Raw genomic sequence first — 16,785 nt, forward strand, 5'->3', positions numbered from 1 at the left:
GGACAAGATCCAGCAAGAACTAAAATAGTAATAGATATCAAGTTCTTAGAACAGGTGAATTCATTTAACTACCTTGGATGTATGATCACATATGAAAATGAAAAAGATATAAACGTAAAAATTGCAAAATATTTAAAAATAACAGGTGTAATTAACTCTATATTTAAACCAAACCTAGTTCAAAAACAAACCAGGCTAAAAGTATACAATACATTAGCCTTACCGGTCTTAATGTATGGAAGAGAAATCTGGACAATAAAACAAAAAGAAACAAAGATTAACAACAGCAGAAATGAAGTTTATGAGAAAAACTGCAAAGTATACTATTTGATCACAAAAGAAATGAAGAAATTATGAAAGAATTAAACCAAGAACTAGTAATAGAAAAAATTAAAAAATATAAACATAAATGGATGGAACACGTTCAAAGAATGAAAACAGAAAGATTACCAAAACAAGCCTTAAAATACAAGCCATTAGGAAAAAGAAAACCAGGACATCCTCTTAAACGATTCAACGATGACTTCTAAGGCCGGAACAGGCCATGCTAGGTCTAAATCCTTGATATGCATGATGATGATGATGAAGTGGATATTAAATCCAACATCATTTCAAAGCCGAATACAGAAACTATAAACGTTTTGTGTGAAAACTGACAGAGATTGAGCAGGAATACACCGCTGCCATACTGTGAGTTGCTCTAGCCGAACTGTATAGGTGACGACGAATGTCGTGAGCGTCCATATATTCACCCCCCCTATTGGTTCATTATAAGGCTTCACTAGCCTGAAACCTAGAGAACATAAACTCTCTGAACCAATACTCTTAGTATGGCAGCAGTGTATTTCCACAAGCTCTCTGCTCAATTTTCATACAAAACTTTTATAGTTTTGTATTCGGCTTTGATATGATGTTGGATTTAATATCCACTTAATTTAGAGAATTTTAATACATTTTTTCCATTCTTGTGGGATCTTGTCCTGGCTTAACATTCCTTTAGCACATTTGCTGATATCACATGTGGCCCTATTGCTGAATTGATATCCAGGCTATAAAACAGCTGTTGAATCTCATTTTAATGTTAATGCACCCCTTCTCTCTCTCTCTCTTTCTCTCCCTCCCTCCCTCTCCCCCCCCATCCGCCCAGTGTAGCTGTAGCATTGTGCACCATGTTACATATACATGATTGATAAATCTTAGTGATATATCAAAAAATATATTAAAACATCTTTATATTTTTGATTTTTCAAAAATGAACCCCCCCCTCCCACCTCCAGTGCTGGCAATGAACAGTTCATTTATCAATACAAAATGGGATATGTTTAAAGTGCTCCAGAGGTCCACATCGCTGTATTTTATATAGGTATTTTGTTGATGCTTTTCTGTATAGTAGTCTGCAATATCGAGATCAGATGTACTGTAATTGCACTAGAAGTAGCTGCAATAGCAAGAAATGCAGAAATGCTTGGCACTGATATATAATTTTCAATTTTGGGTAGACTAGATAAATGAACTGCTACTAATTCATTCTTTCTATTCTTATATACACTAGCAAAAGTCTTCATTTTTAATCCTAAAAAATTGATTTCAGATAAATAAAAAAAAAATCTAAGAATAAAAAGTTTGAAATTTAGTAAATAAAAATTACCTGCTATTGTTTATAACATTGCAAAGGACATTATGCAAGTTAATTTAATGATCTGAATAAATAATTGTTTGTTATTATTGTAGACATTATTATTGGGATTTTCAGATTTTCACTGAGTTCATGAATCATTGTGGGAGGTCCCTCTATCATGCACAGAGCTCATTATTCCATGCCTGAAATACACTCACATTTTCTGCACCCCCCCCCCACTCTCAGGCTCAGTCACTTGTCTTAGTGACTAAGGCAAGTGATGTGAAGTCTTAGCTTCTTTATATGAGTTGCCCTAGTCCTGAAAATAGTTCAGGTGCAAACTTGTTTGCTTACACTTGAATAAAGGATTAAAACAAGTATATAATATCTTAGTATCTTCAATTTAGAATATAATCAAGTGGAAAAACTTCCACCAACTTTCTCTAATCCAGAGTATTTTATTAATAAGATGCGACACCATTTGGCTACTCATACATGAAAATATGACTTATGCATTACTGAAATCAAACTTATGCATTACTTCAACCTTAGTATCACCTCTGGGTGTGGATACCACTGGTGAGACCTCAATAAAGTACAAAACCAATCTAAGTAGTGACCTTTTCCATAATACATTGCATTACACATCTTCAAGGAGATGTGCTTTGCATTATGGGATACTAAAGGCAAGTGATGTGAAGTCTTAGCTTCCTTATATGAGTTGCCCTAGTCCTGAAAATAGCTCAGATGCAAATTTGTTTTCTTACACTTGGATAAAGGATTAAACCAAGTATATGATTTCTTGGTATCTTTAATTTATATTCTACTCTCTTTGGTTGCAGTTCATTGACCATTGTCAATAATAGTTCTCCCCCATTCTTTTTCTCCCTGAACACTATTCTCCCTTCACATTTTATGTCACTAATGCTGATAACCTTCGGCCAGATGAACTAACCAATGCCAAAAACTCCTCCCTCCTTGTTCTAAATGCTCCTGGCATTAGTGTACATAAAGAACAAAAGCGCCCCTTAGGCCCATCACTATCTTGATGCTTTATACTTACTATCTCATTCTGGTTTGTTACTGGTGGTAACAACTTAGGCATTTTATGCACATTCTTACATTCAACAGCTTCGCCCACAAAGAAAGCAGTGGTTTCCCTGATTTTAGACATCCACTTCATTCAACAACACCTTTTCCAGACTCTAAACACCAAATCCATTCAGATACAAACCATCCGTCTTGTGCAAGTCGTTTTGTCTGTCAAACTCACTTCACACACCCACAAATTGCACACCATTCCTCTTTCATAACCTACGTATCGACTCATTCACCATTAAGGCTCTCCTTCTCAGCTCAATGTTCTCATACTGAAGCAACAGATCTCAACTCTCTCACTCTTTTCTTCTGCTACTTTTTTTTTTTTTTTTTTTTTTTTTTTAACTATTTCATGTCCTCCCTCATATCATACTTTTCTCCTTTCAAATAATTTATTCCAGCCAAAACTTTATCCTTTTGCTCTAATAGTATCACTAACATCATTAATATTTGCATCCAGGAATCAAGAGTTTGTCACTGTCTCCAATAACACCTCTTATGATAGAATCACTGTACAAGATTCTCTCCTTAATTTTTCCTTAGTCAAGTATTCCTTTCCCTTTTCATGCACTTCTTTCCTTCTGTCACCAGCTGAACCACTCACCAGCAGATGTTTCTGCATTCGCTGCAGCTCATGCTTCATCTCGTGTATCACTCTGTGTAGCCATGCTATTTCCCTCATTACAGCCAGCTCTTCAATCTTTACATCCATCATGCTACTAACTATCCTTTTGATCACCAATTTTTACTCTCTCAATCATGTCACTTTTAATCTCCCCTTCAATCCCATCTTTCATTACACTGTCACAAGTTCTCAGACGTTCTTCTCTTTCCCATCCACCACACTTCAATCTCGTGACATGATCTACAGTTCTGACCATTGCTTTTGTAGCATTTTTGGCATGCACTCTCCCACCACTATCACTTATAAATCAAAGTCCATTTGTCTTTGGTAATGCATACATCTCACAGACATTGTACTATAAAATCCCTCTGGTTGAATTCTTTAAACAACGATGCCTTGGATGCCATTGTTCTGCCATGTGCAATGCTATATAACTTACCATGCAAAAAGACTATAGTGACTATATTTAAATAACACAACTTAAATTTAATTACCACCACAATACAATCTAATTCTAACACAATTTTTAACTAATATCACTTTTTTTCTAAACTAAACAACTATGCTTTAGGAGCTCTCCAAACATAGGTCTATCATGAGACACTACTCTGGTGATGAAGTCTAGTTTTCTCATTATGTACACTTTATTTGGAATCAAAATTTAGAAGTATACAAATCAACTATCACACTGAAAATCAAATCACTGTAATGTTATTCATATATTAATAACTTCATGACTTATTTTTAAAAAACTGTATTAACAACACTAAACAATTTTATCAAATGATGTTTTATTAACTGCTTATATTTCACTGAATTTCAAATCAGCATCATCAGAACAAAACACAGCTTGTATATGCAACAGTTAGTAAGTGAAACAATACAACTGTAATGGACAAAAGATCTAGTCCTATTTTGGTGCCCTCTAATGTGTAAAAAAAAAAAAAAAAAACAGCTATGTGGGAATTGCTCTTAAGATAACAGTCTCACAAATTTTTGGCAAATTAATGCAACCATATTTGTTCAGGTTAGGAGAATTCTTCAAAGCCATGGCTGACTCAAAAAATAATCTTTCAGATCTGTAATGACTTCTAAATAGCACATTCGTTTTCTTCCATCTAATCCTATGTGAAGGGATGTCCAAAGTGTGGTCTGCCAGTCCTGCCTTGCCATAATAATAGTAGCGAATGTATTTTTTATGTTCCTCCAGGAGGATGTTGACTGATCTTCCTGTATGCCCATAGTAGGCCAAGTCATAGTCACAGGGAACTTCATGCACTCCAGGGTGTGCTAGAATGTGATGTTTATTCTCAGGTGATTTTTTTTTTAGAAGGTGCCAAAAATAGGACTTTAGATCTTTTCTTTTGTCCATTACAATTGTATTGTTTCAACTACTCACTGTCGCATATACAAGCTGTGTTATGCTCTGATGATGCTGATTTGAAATTCAGTGAAATATAAGCAGTTAATAAAACATCTTTTGATAAAATTGTTTGGTGTTGTTAATACCGTTAAAAATAAGTTATGAATAACCATCAACACCTAAGTTTATCTGTTATATTAATAACTATTTATTAAAATGTTTTAAAACACATAAGCTATATTTACTATGGAGTCAAAACTGAACTTACCTTAATCCAGTAAAATGAGCATGTATTCGCAGAATAACAGAATAAATTTCAATTGCCAAGCTATGAATTTCTACAACAGCTCCATAGGCAGGCTTTTCCTGATGAAAAAAAAAAAAAAGGATAATAAATACCCAGTTTTGTTTTATAGCTAAATAGCAACACAATTTGCATTTGAAACTTAGTCTCAAAATGACAGTGCTGTGAGAATACAACCTTCGGCATTCAAGTTACTTGTGTAGTACTATTTAAAAAATGATAAACAATGCCCAGGAACCAATATATTTGCTTTTTATGACAGCTTTTGATTAAGATTGCCTGTCTGACAGCCATTTGAACTTTGGGTTCTCATTAAAGAAGCAGGAAACTGTATATGAACAATTGACTATCTTCTCAATACAATGGAATTTCATCATTGAATGTCAACATTCTGCACAAATTAACTCTGTCACTACATAAAAAAATTTAAGAGCCTAAAAAATCTTCATTTAGCATCATTAAATGGAAAAGATAATAAATATACACTATTGTTTTACATACACACAGTTAAACAAGGTTTGCCTTTTAAACTTAAAAATGTGATATTCTCATTATATCTGTCACTTTTGAAACTTAGTTTCAAAGCTATAAAACAATAGTGAATAGATAATCACTTCTGATGTCAAATAAAGCTTTTAGGCTGTTTCTTCTATACTTACAACCTTGTCTAAATACAGTAAGCGAAACAAAAATGCCATTACATAAATCCTAATTTAAAGAACTATCATTGCCATAGTCTATCCAATGATCAGCATACATCAGGAAATTGACATGTCCAAAGAGCTAAGGTGTCTTTAAGGAGGACATTTGTGAATAAGGAAGAGGCAATGAACTGACCATTAGGTCAATGTTGAGGAGGGAGAGATCTTGTATACTGGATTTAAAATGGTCCAAGTTTTTTTTTTAATATGTGAAGAGGCAATACCTCAAAAAAACTACTGGCAATACCTTTTCACATAATAAACCACTCAGTCCATCTTAAGTTCAGTATACAAAGCCTCCTCAATACTGATGTACTGGTCAGTTCTGATGTGTTCTCATTCACAAATGTCTCACTTAAGAACACCTTGGCTCTAATTCAAGCAGAATTCCTCCCACATAATCAGCCCAGTTTCAGTTCGCTATGAACGTAAGCTATTTCGTTTGGCAAGGAAAATTCTACAAACAAACAGAGAACAACCATGGGCTCCCCTCTTTTTCCATCCTTGGCAAACTTTAATTAAACAAAATGGAGACATTTGAAAAGAATATCCTAAATTCTTCGGCCCAAAAATCCACCATTTGGCTATGCTATTGGATGATGTGTTCGCTATTCTGCCACATGGCCTCAGCACCTTACACACTTTTCTATCTCATTTGAACAGCCAACATCCAAAAGATCCAATTAACAACAGAAAGTAACAACAGTCTGCCCTTCCTAGACACCCTTATTAAAAGACAACCAAACGGTTATTTCTTCTCTACAGAAAACCCACTCACCCACACAGAGGTAAATACATCCATCAGCAGTCACATCACCCTTCCTCCCAACAATACTTATCTGAGCAAATTACTTCTGCATGACACTATAAAAACCTTAGTCCACAAGGCAAAAATTTAATTTAATTAGTTCAACCACAAACATTTTTTAGCCAATGACTATACCTCCCTCCCTATAGAAATAATTCTAATATCATGTATCCCCCCCCCCTCCAAATATAGATTACAGCCCATCCCTTATTTCTAGCATCTCAGAAAAGGTAGCCAAGATCTTAAAAAAAGCACAATCTTGTGACCAGTTATAAACTACACAGAAAGCTAGCAACCCTTTTCAGCTCACCCAAAGACCAACTACTGAGTGTACTAGATACTCTGCAGCTATAATCATTCATACATACAATGCAAGACAGCCAATCTTGCTCAAACTCATTTGCCATCTACATGTGTGTGTAGATGGCAAATGAGTTTGAGAAGTGGTATGATAGATTTTGTTGTCCAAGATGGACCTTCCATAATAAGTGTTATGATTTCTTGGAGGTTCCATAATAAGTGTTACGATTCCTTGGAGGTCGGGAGTAGTAGTAGTAATAATAATAACTTTATACTAAACTCAAGCCTTTGCCAATAATGCAGATGCAAAACTTAGTTCTTGTTTAAGAAATTTTAAGTTTCATTAATTGCAGAGAAGAAAAAAGAATGAAATATGAGCAAAAAAGCAGTGAAAATCCAATGAAAGGTAAAAATTTATAATTTACTAAATATAGAGACATTTACTAATTTAAACATTTGGATAGATAATAATCAAAGAAAGAGAAGATCAGATTATTTGTTGCAGGAATCTGATAACTGGGGAGGGGAGGGGGACAATTATTAACTAAAAGAAACAAAATGCAAGCAAATTTATTGCAATTAATGAAACTTAAAATTTCTTAAACAAGAACTAAGTTTTGCATCTGCATTATTGGCAAAGGCTTGAGTTTAGTATAAAGTCATTATTATTATTATTACTACTACTACTACTACTCTGGACCTCCAAGGAATCATAACACTTATTTGGACCTCCAAGAAATCATAACACTTATTATGGAAGGTCCATCTTAGACAACAAAATCTATCATACCACTCCTCAAACTCATTTGCCATCTACACATTCACCACTATGTTACACATAGAGGCAATGAACTCTATGTGTAACCACTCCCCATATAAAAATGACACCTCCCCCCTCCTACTCATCACCTCCTTTTGCAACTTCCAGGAATGGTCTCTTTCTCTCATTGTATTACATGAAACCCCCCACTGTGTTAATCCTGTAAATACTTTTCAGCAGTTTAAATGTCTCCTTAGTCTTCTATCCACCAAACTCTGCAGTCTGCATGTCCCAAGTCTATTCTCATAACTAACATCGTAGAGTCCTGGTATCAATTTAGTTACATGCCTCTGTACCCTCTTAAAGGTTAATTTAACCTCTTCAAATCTTAATGACCAGATCTGGACACAATAGTCTAAATGCGTCCTGATGAGAGCTTCCCTTCCAACTGTCCCTTAAGATGAGTAGTCCCCTAAATGAGGAGTTTAACAATGAATTAATGCAGCCAGCTCACTCCTCTGCTGCTTCCTCTAATGGCAAGTATTTATGACTGTAGATCCACGCATGTTCTCTCAGGACTCAGGACAAGCAGACTGGGCTGGTCTGCTTGTCCTGAGGGATGAAAAACCAGAGTTTCCAGGTGAAAAAATAAACTTCTACCTCTGCATGAGACCAGCTAACTCACCTTTAGTCAAAAGAGACCAGATAAAAGGTTCCTCACATCATGGATGGGAATTGAACCCAGGTCTTTCCAACCAAAGGGCTTCGTCTATACCAACTAAGCTATGGAGGCTCTGATCAGGGCTTTATACAATGGAATCCACTTATCTCTACTGGTAAAAGTCTGTCATAGTACAGGAGCAATTCTTCAGGGTTGCCTTCACCACTTTGCCAATATGTACCTTAAATTTCAAATTATTATTGACAATGACCTCAAGATATCTTGCTTCATCTACTTCCTCTGGTAGAGATCCACCTATAGAGTATGCAGCCTCCCATTGGTGGATCTCAAATTTCAATACCTCACATTTAGTTGCAATAAATTGGCATCTCCATTCCTCTGTCTGCCTTTCCAAGTTATTCAAATGCTCTTGAAGGGTCAAACCATCAGAACTATAAATAACCTATTCAAGCCTAAACATGATCTGCAACACAGTGACAATATCACTGACAAAAAAGAAAAGGTCCTAGTCCCATGGAACCCCCACTTGTAACTTCCTCTTCCTTGATACAACTCCCTTCATACACAATCCTCTGATATCTATCAGATAGCCAATTTCCAATCTACTTCATTAATAAATCTTGTATCTAATCCCATGTGTTGCAACTTACAGCATAAGCCTTTCCCCTCATTAGCTGCTTGTCACTTATATATATGTAGAAAGTTTTTTTACCTTGGGTGTAATATATGTTCAAGATACCAAGAAATTTTATATACTTGATTTTAATCCTTTTCCCAAGTAAGTAAAACAAAGTTTTCCATGTGAAATATATTCACGTCTGAGCTACTTGTATATATAGAGGCTAATGGCTTCATATCACTTGCCTTAGTATATATCCCATAATGCAAAGCGCACCCCCTTTCGGGGGGGGGGTATAATGCATAATGGGAAGGGCCATTACCCAGACTGGTTTCAACCTTTATTGAGGTCTCCTCAGTGGGAACCAGACCAGCAGAGATACCAAGGTTGAAGTAATTTAGAAATCATATATATATATATATATATATATATATATATATATATATATATATATATATATATATATATACCTCATATACAAGTAGACAAAAGGTGCTTGACCTTCTTAATAAAAATCTCTGGATGAGAGAAAGATGTAGAAAGATTTTTACCTTGGGTGTAATATACATTACCAAGAAATTTTATATATTTGGTTTTAATCCTTTTCCCAAGTAAACAAAACAAAGTTTTGCATGTGAAATATGTTCACATCTGAGCTACATCTTTCTCTCATCTAGAGATTTTTATTAAGAAGGTCAAGCACCTTTGGTATCTCTCCCAGGTCTGGCTCTCACTTTCGACCTCAATAAAGGTCGAAACCAGTCTAGGTAGTGACCCTTCCCATTATGCACTGCATTATACATACCTGAAAGAGGGGGTGTGTGTGTGTGTGCTTTGCATTATGGAATACATACTAACGCAAATTATATGAAGTCATTAGCCTCTATATACAAGTAGCTCAGACCTGAATATATTTCGCACGCAAAACTTTGTTTTGCTTACTTGGGAAAAGGATTAAAACCAAGTATATAAAATTTCTTGGTATCTTTAACACACACACACACACACACACACACACACACACATATACATATATATATATATATATATAGGAAGATTTACTCAGTTTGGAAAAGTTAAAAGTATTAACATTAAAAAGTATTAAAAGTATATGGTCTTCCAAAAATTCACAAGGAAAATATCCTGCTTCGTCCTATTGTCGAAGGTACTGAGTCTCAAACGTACAAGCTTTCTAAATATCTCGCTTCTTCTCTAAAATGTTTCTCCGGGAAATCTACATCCCTTGTGCAAAACTCCATAAATTTTGTATCCAAGATCAAGGATATTACAATCAAAGACACAGATATCATAGCCAGCTTTGATGTAGTTTCATTATTTACAAATGTTCCTATGAAAGAAGTACTCTTTCTTTTAAAAGACAAAGTATCTAAGAAGATCATGGCCTTATTGATACACTGTGTCAACTCCAGTTACTTCAAATTCGAAGACAATTTTCAAGCAAAATTCAGGTCTAGCTGGAAACCCTTTGTCCCCAGTTCTTACAACATTTACCTGGAGGATTTCGGAAAAAAAAAAAAAAAAAGCCACTTCATCCTTTCCTTTAAAACCTAAAGTGTGGAAATGCTACATTGACAACATCTTTCTAAGTTAGTAACATGGCCTTGATACCTTCTGGAATGTTCAAGAACACCTAAACAATATACATCCCAACATTAAGTTTACAGATGAATTGGAGGATAAAGGCTCTCTTTCTTTCTTAGATGTAAAATTGTCCCATTTAAATGAAAAATTCAAAAATCACTATTTTTAGGAAACCATCCCATACAGACAGATATCTCCATGCTGATTCTCACCATTACCCTCCACAGAAATTCGGCATCATATCTACTCTTGGACATATTTCACTACAAGCATATTTCAGTTAAATGGCTTCAAAGAAAATTATCAACAAACTCCTTTTCAATCCTTCCCCATGCCATAATGAAGATACTACAGTTTCTAAGGGCAGCATTTCTATTCCTTACATCAGCTTAGTTCTCCAAAATTAGCAAAAATCTTAAGAAAATTTAACATTCAGATCTTCACAACACTACCTAAGCTACGTTCCCTTCTCAGTCAACCAAAGACTACTCATAACAGTCTCAAATATCCCAGCATTTATCAAATTTTCTGCATTTGTGGCAAACCTTACTTTGGACAGACGGAAAAATCAATCAAACTCTGAACCAAAGAGACATCAACTACAAGAGAACTCAAGACAGCACCTTATCTAGCCATGTCCTGTTTTCAGCAAATTCGAATGAGCAGGGCCTCCCACATCCAGTACTCTGGGAAAAGTCTAAGAATCTTCACCATTTTTATGACAAGATAGAAAGTAAAATTTTGGAGTCAAAAGAAATAATCCTAAACCCTGTTCATATTAATAGTAATTTAAGCTAAATCTTATTCAGACTGCCACAGCTCTGCTATCCTATATTGGCATGCATGAGATTGTGAATGCATGCGTGTGCCTAATAATACAGTTGGAGATTGTTCTTCTTTTTAAACTTATCTAGGTGTTAGCCTCTACAGTGTTTTTGCTGAGTTTTTAAATACTGTTCATATCCAGTTCCTCTACAGTTCTTTACTGGGATTCTTATGTTTTTTAGTACCTAAAGAAGTCTATGTTAGATGAAACTAGTTGTGTGATCAAAACCTTTTATGTTAATCTCGGTCTTTAGTCATTTAATACTTTTAGCATATATAAGGCAAGCAAATTACTCAAACAAGAGTGCCCTTGTTTAATAAATCCATGCCAACTTTCACAGATAATATTATCCCCCTCTGCCCAATTTTTTTTACATGATTCTGTACTATTTTTTCCAAAACCTTAACCACAGAAGAAATATAAACTGGGATTGTATTTCTTAATGTGGTTATTCTGGTTATTCTTTAACAAGAAATCGCTAGTTTGTATGCATGCTACCATCGCCCTAGTGCAACGGCACCATCTTGCCTTCCTATTTATTGGACACTTTTCCAGCAACTAGGCTTTCAGAGAACAGCTAGGTCAATGGAACTGTCAGTTCCTTAGCATATGTTCTCAAAACCTGCAATGATATCCCAACCAGTCCCACTGCCTTACTAACCTCCAGAGTATTTAATATTTGAAACATATTCTCCTCATGTGCTTATCAGCCCCTCCCATTCCTCCAGGAATGGGAATCCTGCTTTTCCAGAATGAAATTCCTCGATAAACCGATCATTAAACAGTTCCACTATATATCATTTGAACTAGTCACTTTACTTCCTTTTTCATCTAATCTGTTCATTCATTCATTCAATCATTTCTCCTCCTACTGGCCACATAACAAAAGAATTCCTGGGGATTTTCTTTGTACTGTAGAGCCGATTTCTCCTCATATTCAATTTTTGTCTTCTTTACTAGTCACTTTCCTGATCTGAATCTTATATTCTTCATGCAACTGCTCTCCACTTCTCTTTATACTTTTTCCACAACCTCTTTTTCATCTGCAGTTCATGTTTGATTTCATTAGTCATCCACTTTACACAAAATCGTTTTATCTTTTTCACTTGAGGAATGCTATCTGCCATTGCTCTTGATAAATATTTCTTCACTAGGTACATGCACTGCTGACATCTCGTACTTGCAATTCCTCCATCCATGGAATTGTCCTAACCTGATTTCTAAGATTATCATAGTCGCCTTCCTTATAATTCCACATAAATTTCTGTCTCCTTGAAACTTCTGTATGTCTAATATCTAAAACGCTTGATTCTCATGTTCCTTCCTCTGCCCATTTTATGCTGATATAGTTAAAATCTCCCATATTGAGCATTCACTTTGCATGCAAACTAATTTGTCTAAACATTTCCTGCTCATCACGCTATGTTCCCTGGTCTGCAGCAATATCCTACTACATATCTTGTCCTGCCCACCTGCATCTCACACTGTACACTTTCAAAACCATTTCCTTCCAAATTCTCCACTCAGAGGACTCAACTCATCACTTACCATAAAAGCAACACTCTATCAGTCGATTTCTCCTTCCTATCTCGCCAAAATATGTTACACCCTTCTATTTCTATTGCTGTCAGAACATCATTTTCAGCCAACCACATTTTGCTGAATTCCAATAATCTTAGTTTGGGCTGAGGCTATCAATGCTAACAATTCACTTCCTTTATTCCTGCATTTGTATAAGGAATCAACCAATGCATTTTCACCATTTCTGTATGTGCTATTATTCTCTCTCTCTCGATTCTACTCGGCAACATACCATACATACATTCTCCCATCTCCCAAATAACTATCCCCACATGAGGTCACTCCTACTACCATGCATCCTAGCAACTCTAGTTTCCCTCTCGCTTGCCCCTGAACAACCTGTCCAGATTGTTCCATGTTCAAATGCAGTCCATCTCTTGCATACAGCTCTTTTGTTATCCTCAAATGCATTCCAATCATCTACCTATTCCAGATCTATTTTGCCACATCATCACCATCATGCCATTCATTCCTGCATAATTATATCTGGGTAAAATACTCATTATCTCTCCTCTCACACTTTTCTGCTACAAAATTCCTAACAGTAACCTCAACCATCACTATCATATCTACATTCTCACTTCACTTTATTGCCACATACCAGGGGTGGGCAAGTTCTTTGGTAATAAGAGTGACATATAATACTTTTCATATATTTTTTGAATGTTCAAGAGCTGCAAAAAATATTATTTTAAATTTGTATTTATAAATAATAAAAAATACAACTACACCTAAACCTCTTTTTATGCAAATTTTTTTTTTTTTTTTAACGCAAATTCGGAGTTATGCAAATTGGGATATCAAAAATAATTTTTTTAACGTGATTTTTATTCACTTTTACGCGACCAACCTAAAGTCTAAGTTAAGAAAAAATTTAGTGATTTTCAAACTTTCATTTCATTAACTGAAGATTTTAATCCAGCCCTCACATGATGTTGCCAATAACAAAAAGGAAAGCCGTTTCCTTGGATATAAAAATTCAAATTTTAGATCGTCTTCAAACTGGGGAAGGTGCGACGGCTGTGGGTAAGCATTTTGGAGTCCATGAATCAACTGTCAGATCTATAAAGAAAAATGAAGAAGCTATTAGAAAAGCAGCATGTTCTGGTACAAAATCGAGTGCGAAATTATCATCATACACAAGAAATTTTTCTAGAAAAGGCCGAAAAAGCTTTAGTGATGCGGATAGAAGATAATGTACAAAAAAGAATGCCAGTTGATGGACATTCCATCAAGCAATCAGTATTGAGATTTTATGAACAGATTAAAAAACTGCAGCCAGATACTTCATTGCAATCGAGGACAAAATATGAATTTCATGCAAGCAATGGTTGGCTGGTTAAGTTTATTAAAAGTCATGCTCTTCATAATATAAAAATTAAAGGTGAAACGGCTTCTGCTGATGAAATTGCTAAAACATTTCCACAAAAACTTGCTAAACTCGTGAACAAGTTTGGAATATGGATGAATCCAGCCTTTTCTGAAAAAAAAATTGCCAAACAGAACTTGCATATCAAAAATGCAAAAAACTGTTGGCGGGTTCAAAGCAGCAAAGGATCGCATAACACTCCTATTTTCTTCGAACGCTTTAGATCGGATGTTAAAACCACTGCTCATAAATCTATCATTAAGACCACAGCCAATGAAAGGTGTAGATTTTCAAAAATTGCCAGTTCACTGGATGGCCAACAAAAAAGCTAGGGTGACCATTGATATTTTCACTGAGTGGTTCCACAAACATTTTGTGCCAGAAGTTAGATGCTATTTGAATGACAAGGGTCTTGAATTTAAAGTGCTTTTGGTTCTTGATAATGCACCCAGTTATCCTGCCATAGAACACCGAAATGTGCAATTTTTTTTTTCTACCGCCCAATACCACATCATTGCTACAACCTCTAGATCAGGGTATAATTGCGAATTTTAAAACATTATGTCAGACGAACATTTCAGTACATTTTAAACAAGCTAAATGATGATGAAACACTGTCAGTTATGAATGTGTTGAAAAAATTTTCAATTATGGATTGTATTGATCAGGTTCTATTATTGTTATCTGAATTGAGACCAGAAACTATGAGTGCATGCTGGAAAGCTATTTGGCATGCATGTGTTAAAGAGAACGCTCCTGTTCCCCAATATAATAAGTTTGGCATGTGAAATTGGCAGAGAAGGATTCGATGATCTCACGTCAGCAGATATCGAAGAATTGTTAATTGATAAACCTCTTAGCGAAGACGAAATAGTGGAGATTGTTTCTGAGACTCCTGAAAGCGAAGAAGTTAATGATAATGATCAAGATAATCCTACTTTTACTGCTGATATTATTAAAGAAGGTCTTAAACTGGTCAGTAATTTAGGCAATTATTTTGCCCGACATGATCGAAATGAAGAACGTGCTGGGAAGTTTTCACATGAGCTTGAGTTGTTAATGTCTTCATATCGCGACTTATCTAAAGCATCAGCCCAGTGATTAATAACTCAGTTCATGCCTAAAACTACTGAAACAACCAATGGTAGTTTTGTTCAAGACATGACAAGAAGAATTCCACAAGTTGAGGTGGAAGTCGATGACGATAATACCATATCTAGTAGTTCTAGTGATATAGTCTCACGAACTTTCGCGTTTATTGTCAGAAACTGATAGCGAATAACAATTTTTCTTAGCAAACAACTGAAATGGATATGTTTTTTTTAAAGTTATTAAAATTCATTATATGTATGTGTGTTCTCCATGAAATGTAAATAAAAAATTTATGATCCTAACAAATTTAATGTTTGTTTTTTTCATTATTTTGCTTATAATTCAGGTTTGGAACCTATCTTCACTTTTTCTATGGAGTCAGTAGTTCTTTTTACGTGAATTCTATTTATGCGTAATTTTTAGGAACGTATCTATCGCGTAAAAAAGAGGTTTAGGTGTATATAATAGTTCTATTCACCAAAGAAGAAGAATATGTTTCATCTCTACTCATTGAAGGCTTTGAATTAGTCTTCATTTGTGCAGTTAATAGTTTAATAATCTGGCTGGTAGGATGTCAAAGCTGTTCTAAGAAGATCAGTGAGGTGGCTGTTAGTGAGGATAGCACAATGTTTTGATTTGACAAATTTCATTGCCGAGAAGAGATTCACAGCAGTAAGTTTTCCCAAAAAACAGAGCATTCAGAAGCCAGTTTTCTGAAGATTGGGATACTTTGCTTCTGGGATTTGTTTCCCAAAGTTAGTTACAGATAAGCTTTTATGTACTAGCTTCAAACCCACATCTTCATGCAGCTCAATAAGCTCTATTGAAGCAACATCTGCAGTAAAAGGTGCAACAACAGGACATCCATTGTTGATGACATCAATCACAAAAGGATTCACAAGAAATTCAAAACATGGCTTTTAACTTTTTTTAATTTCTCATACCTATTCTCAAAATCATTTTCAAAATAAAGTGTTTCCAAGTTTCCTTCATATTGTTTCAGTTTACTGAGTTTAATTTCAGTACCAGGAAAAGCAGTTATTCTTAATTTAAGGTTGGGAAAGTGCTTAAATTTCTTTGTTGCAAGATCTCTTTAAAAAAAGCTTTATTTTATTCTGAAACTGATTGGGCAAGTTCTGTAATAACTTTGTTCCTTTCTTGAAGTGCCAGATTTAAATATTGGAGGTGTTACATTACAAATGTAAGAAACATCAGATCCTGTCCCCATCCATGATTGGTTCAAAAAGAGCAACAAACTTATTCAAAAGATTAGTAGTTGATAGCCATCTTACAATACAGTAGGATGAAAGGTCACTTGGCTTTTCTTCAAGCTTCAACTCCTCAATAAAATTTCTAAATTCACGGTGTGTTTTCGCATTTCTCCGAATGAAATTCACCATTTCTAAAATGCAATTTATGACATTGTTGAACTTGAAG

At 35.1% G+C, this 16,785-nt stretch overlaps 1 protein-coding gene across 3 annotated transcripts in view; it reads right to left on the reverse strand.

Annotated features, from left to right (window-relative positions):
- Seipin (lipid droplet biogenesis associated protein seipin) overlaps positions 1-16,785 on the reverse strand; it is a 126,810-nt gene that overhangs the window by 55,816 nt on the left and 54,209 nt on the right. For all 3 annotated transcript variants that reach the window (XM_090398764.1, XM_090398763.1, XM_090398762.1), the window contains exon 6: positions 4,973-5,070. In XM_090398764.1, the coding sequence (XP_090254890.1) occupies positions 4,973-5,070 (98 nt within the window). The remainder of the gene's footprint in view (positions 1-4,972; positions 5,071-16,785) is intronic.

The sequence above is a fragment of the Typopeltis vanoorti genome, chromosome 10, assembly GCF_054136105.1.
Source record: "Typopeltis vanoorti isolate ZY-2024b chromosome 10, IOZ_Tvanoo_1.0, whole genome shotgun sequence".
Taxonomy (NCBI): domain Eukaryota; kingdom Metazoa; phylum Arthropoda; class Arachnida; order Uropygi; family Thelyphonidae; genus Typopeltis; species Typopeltis vanoorti.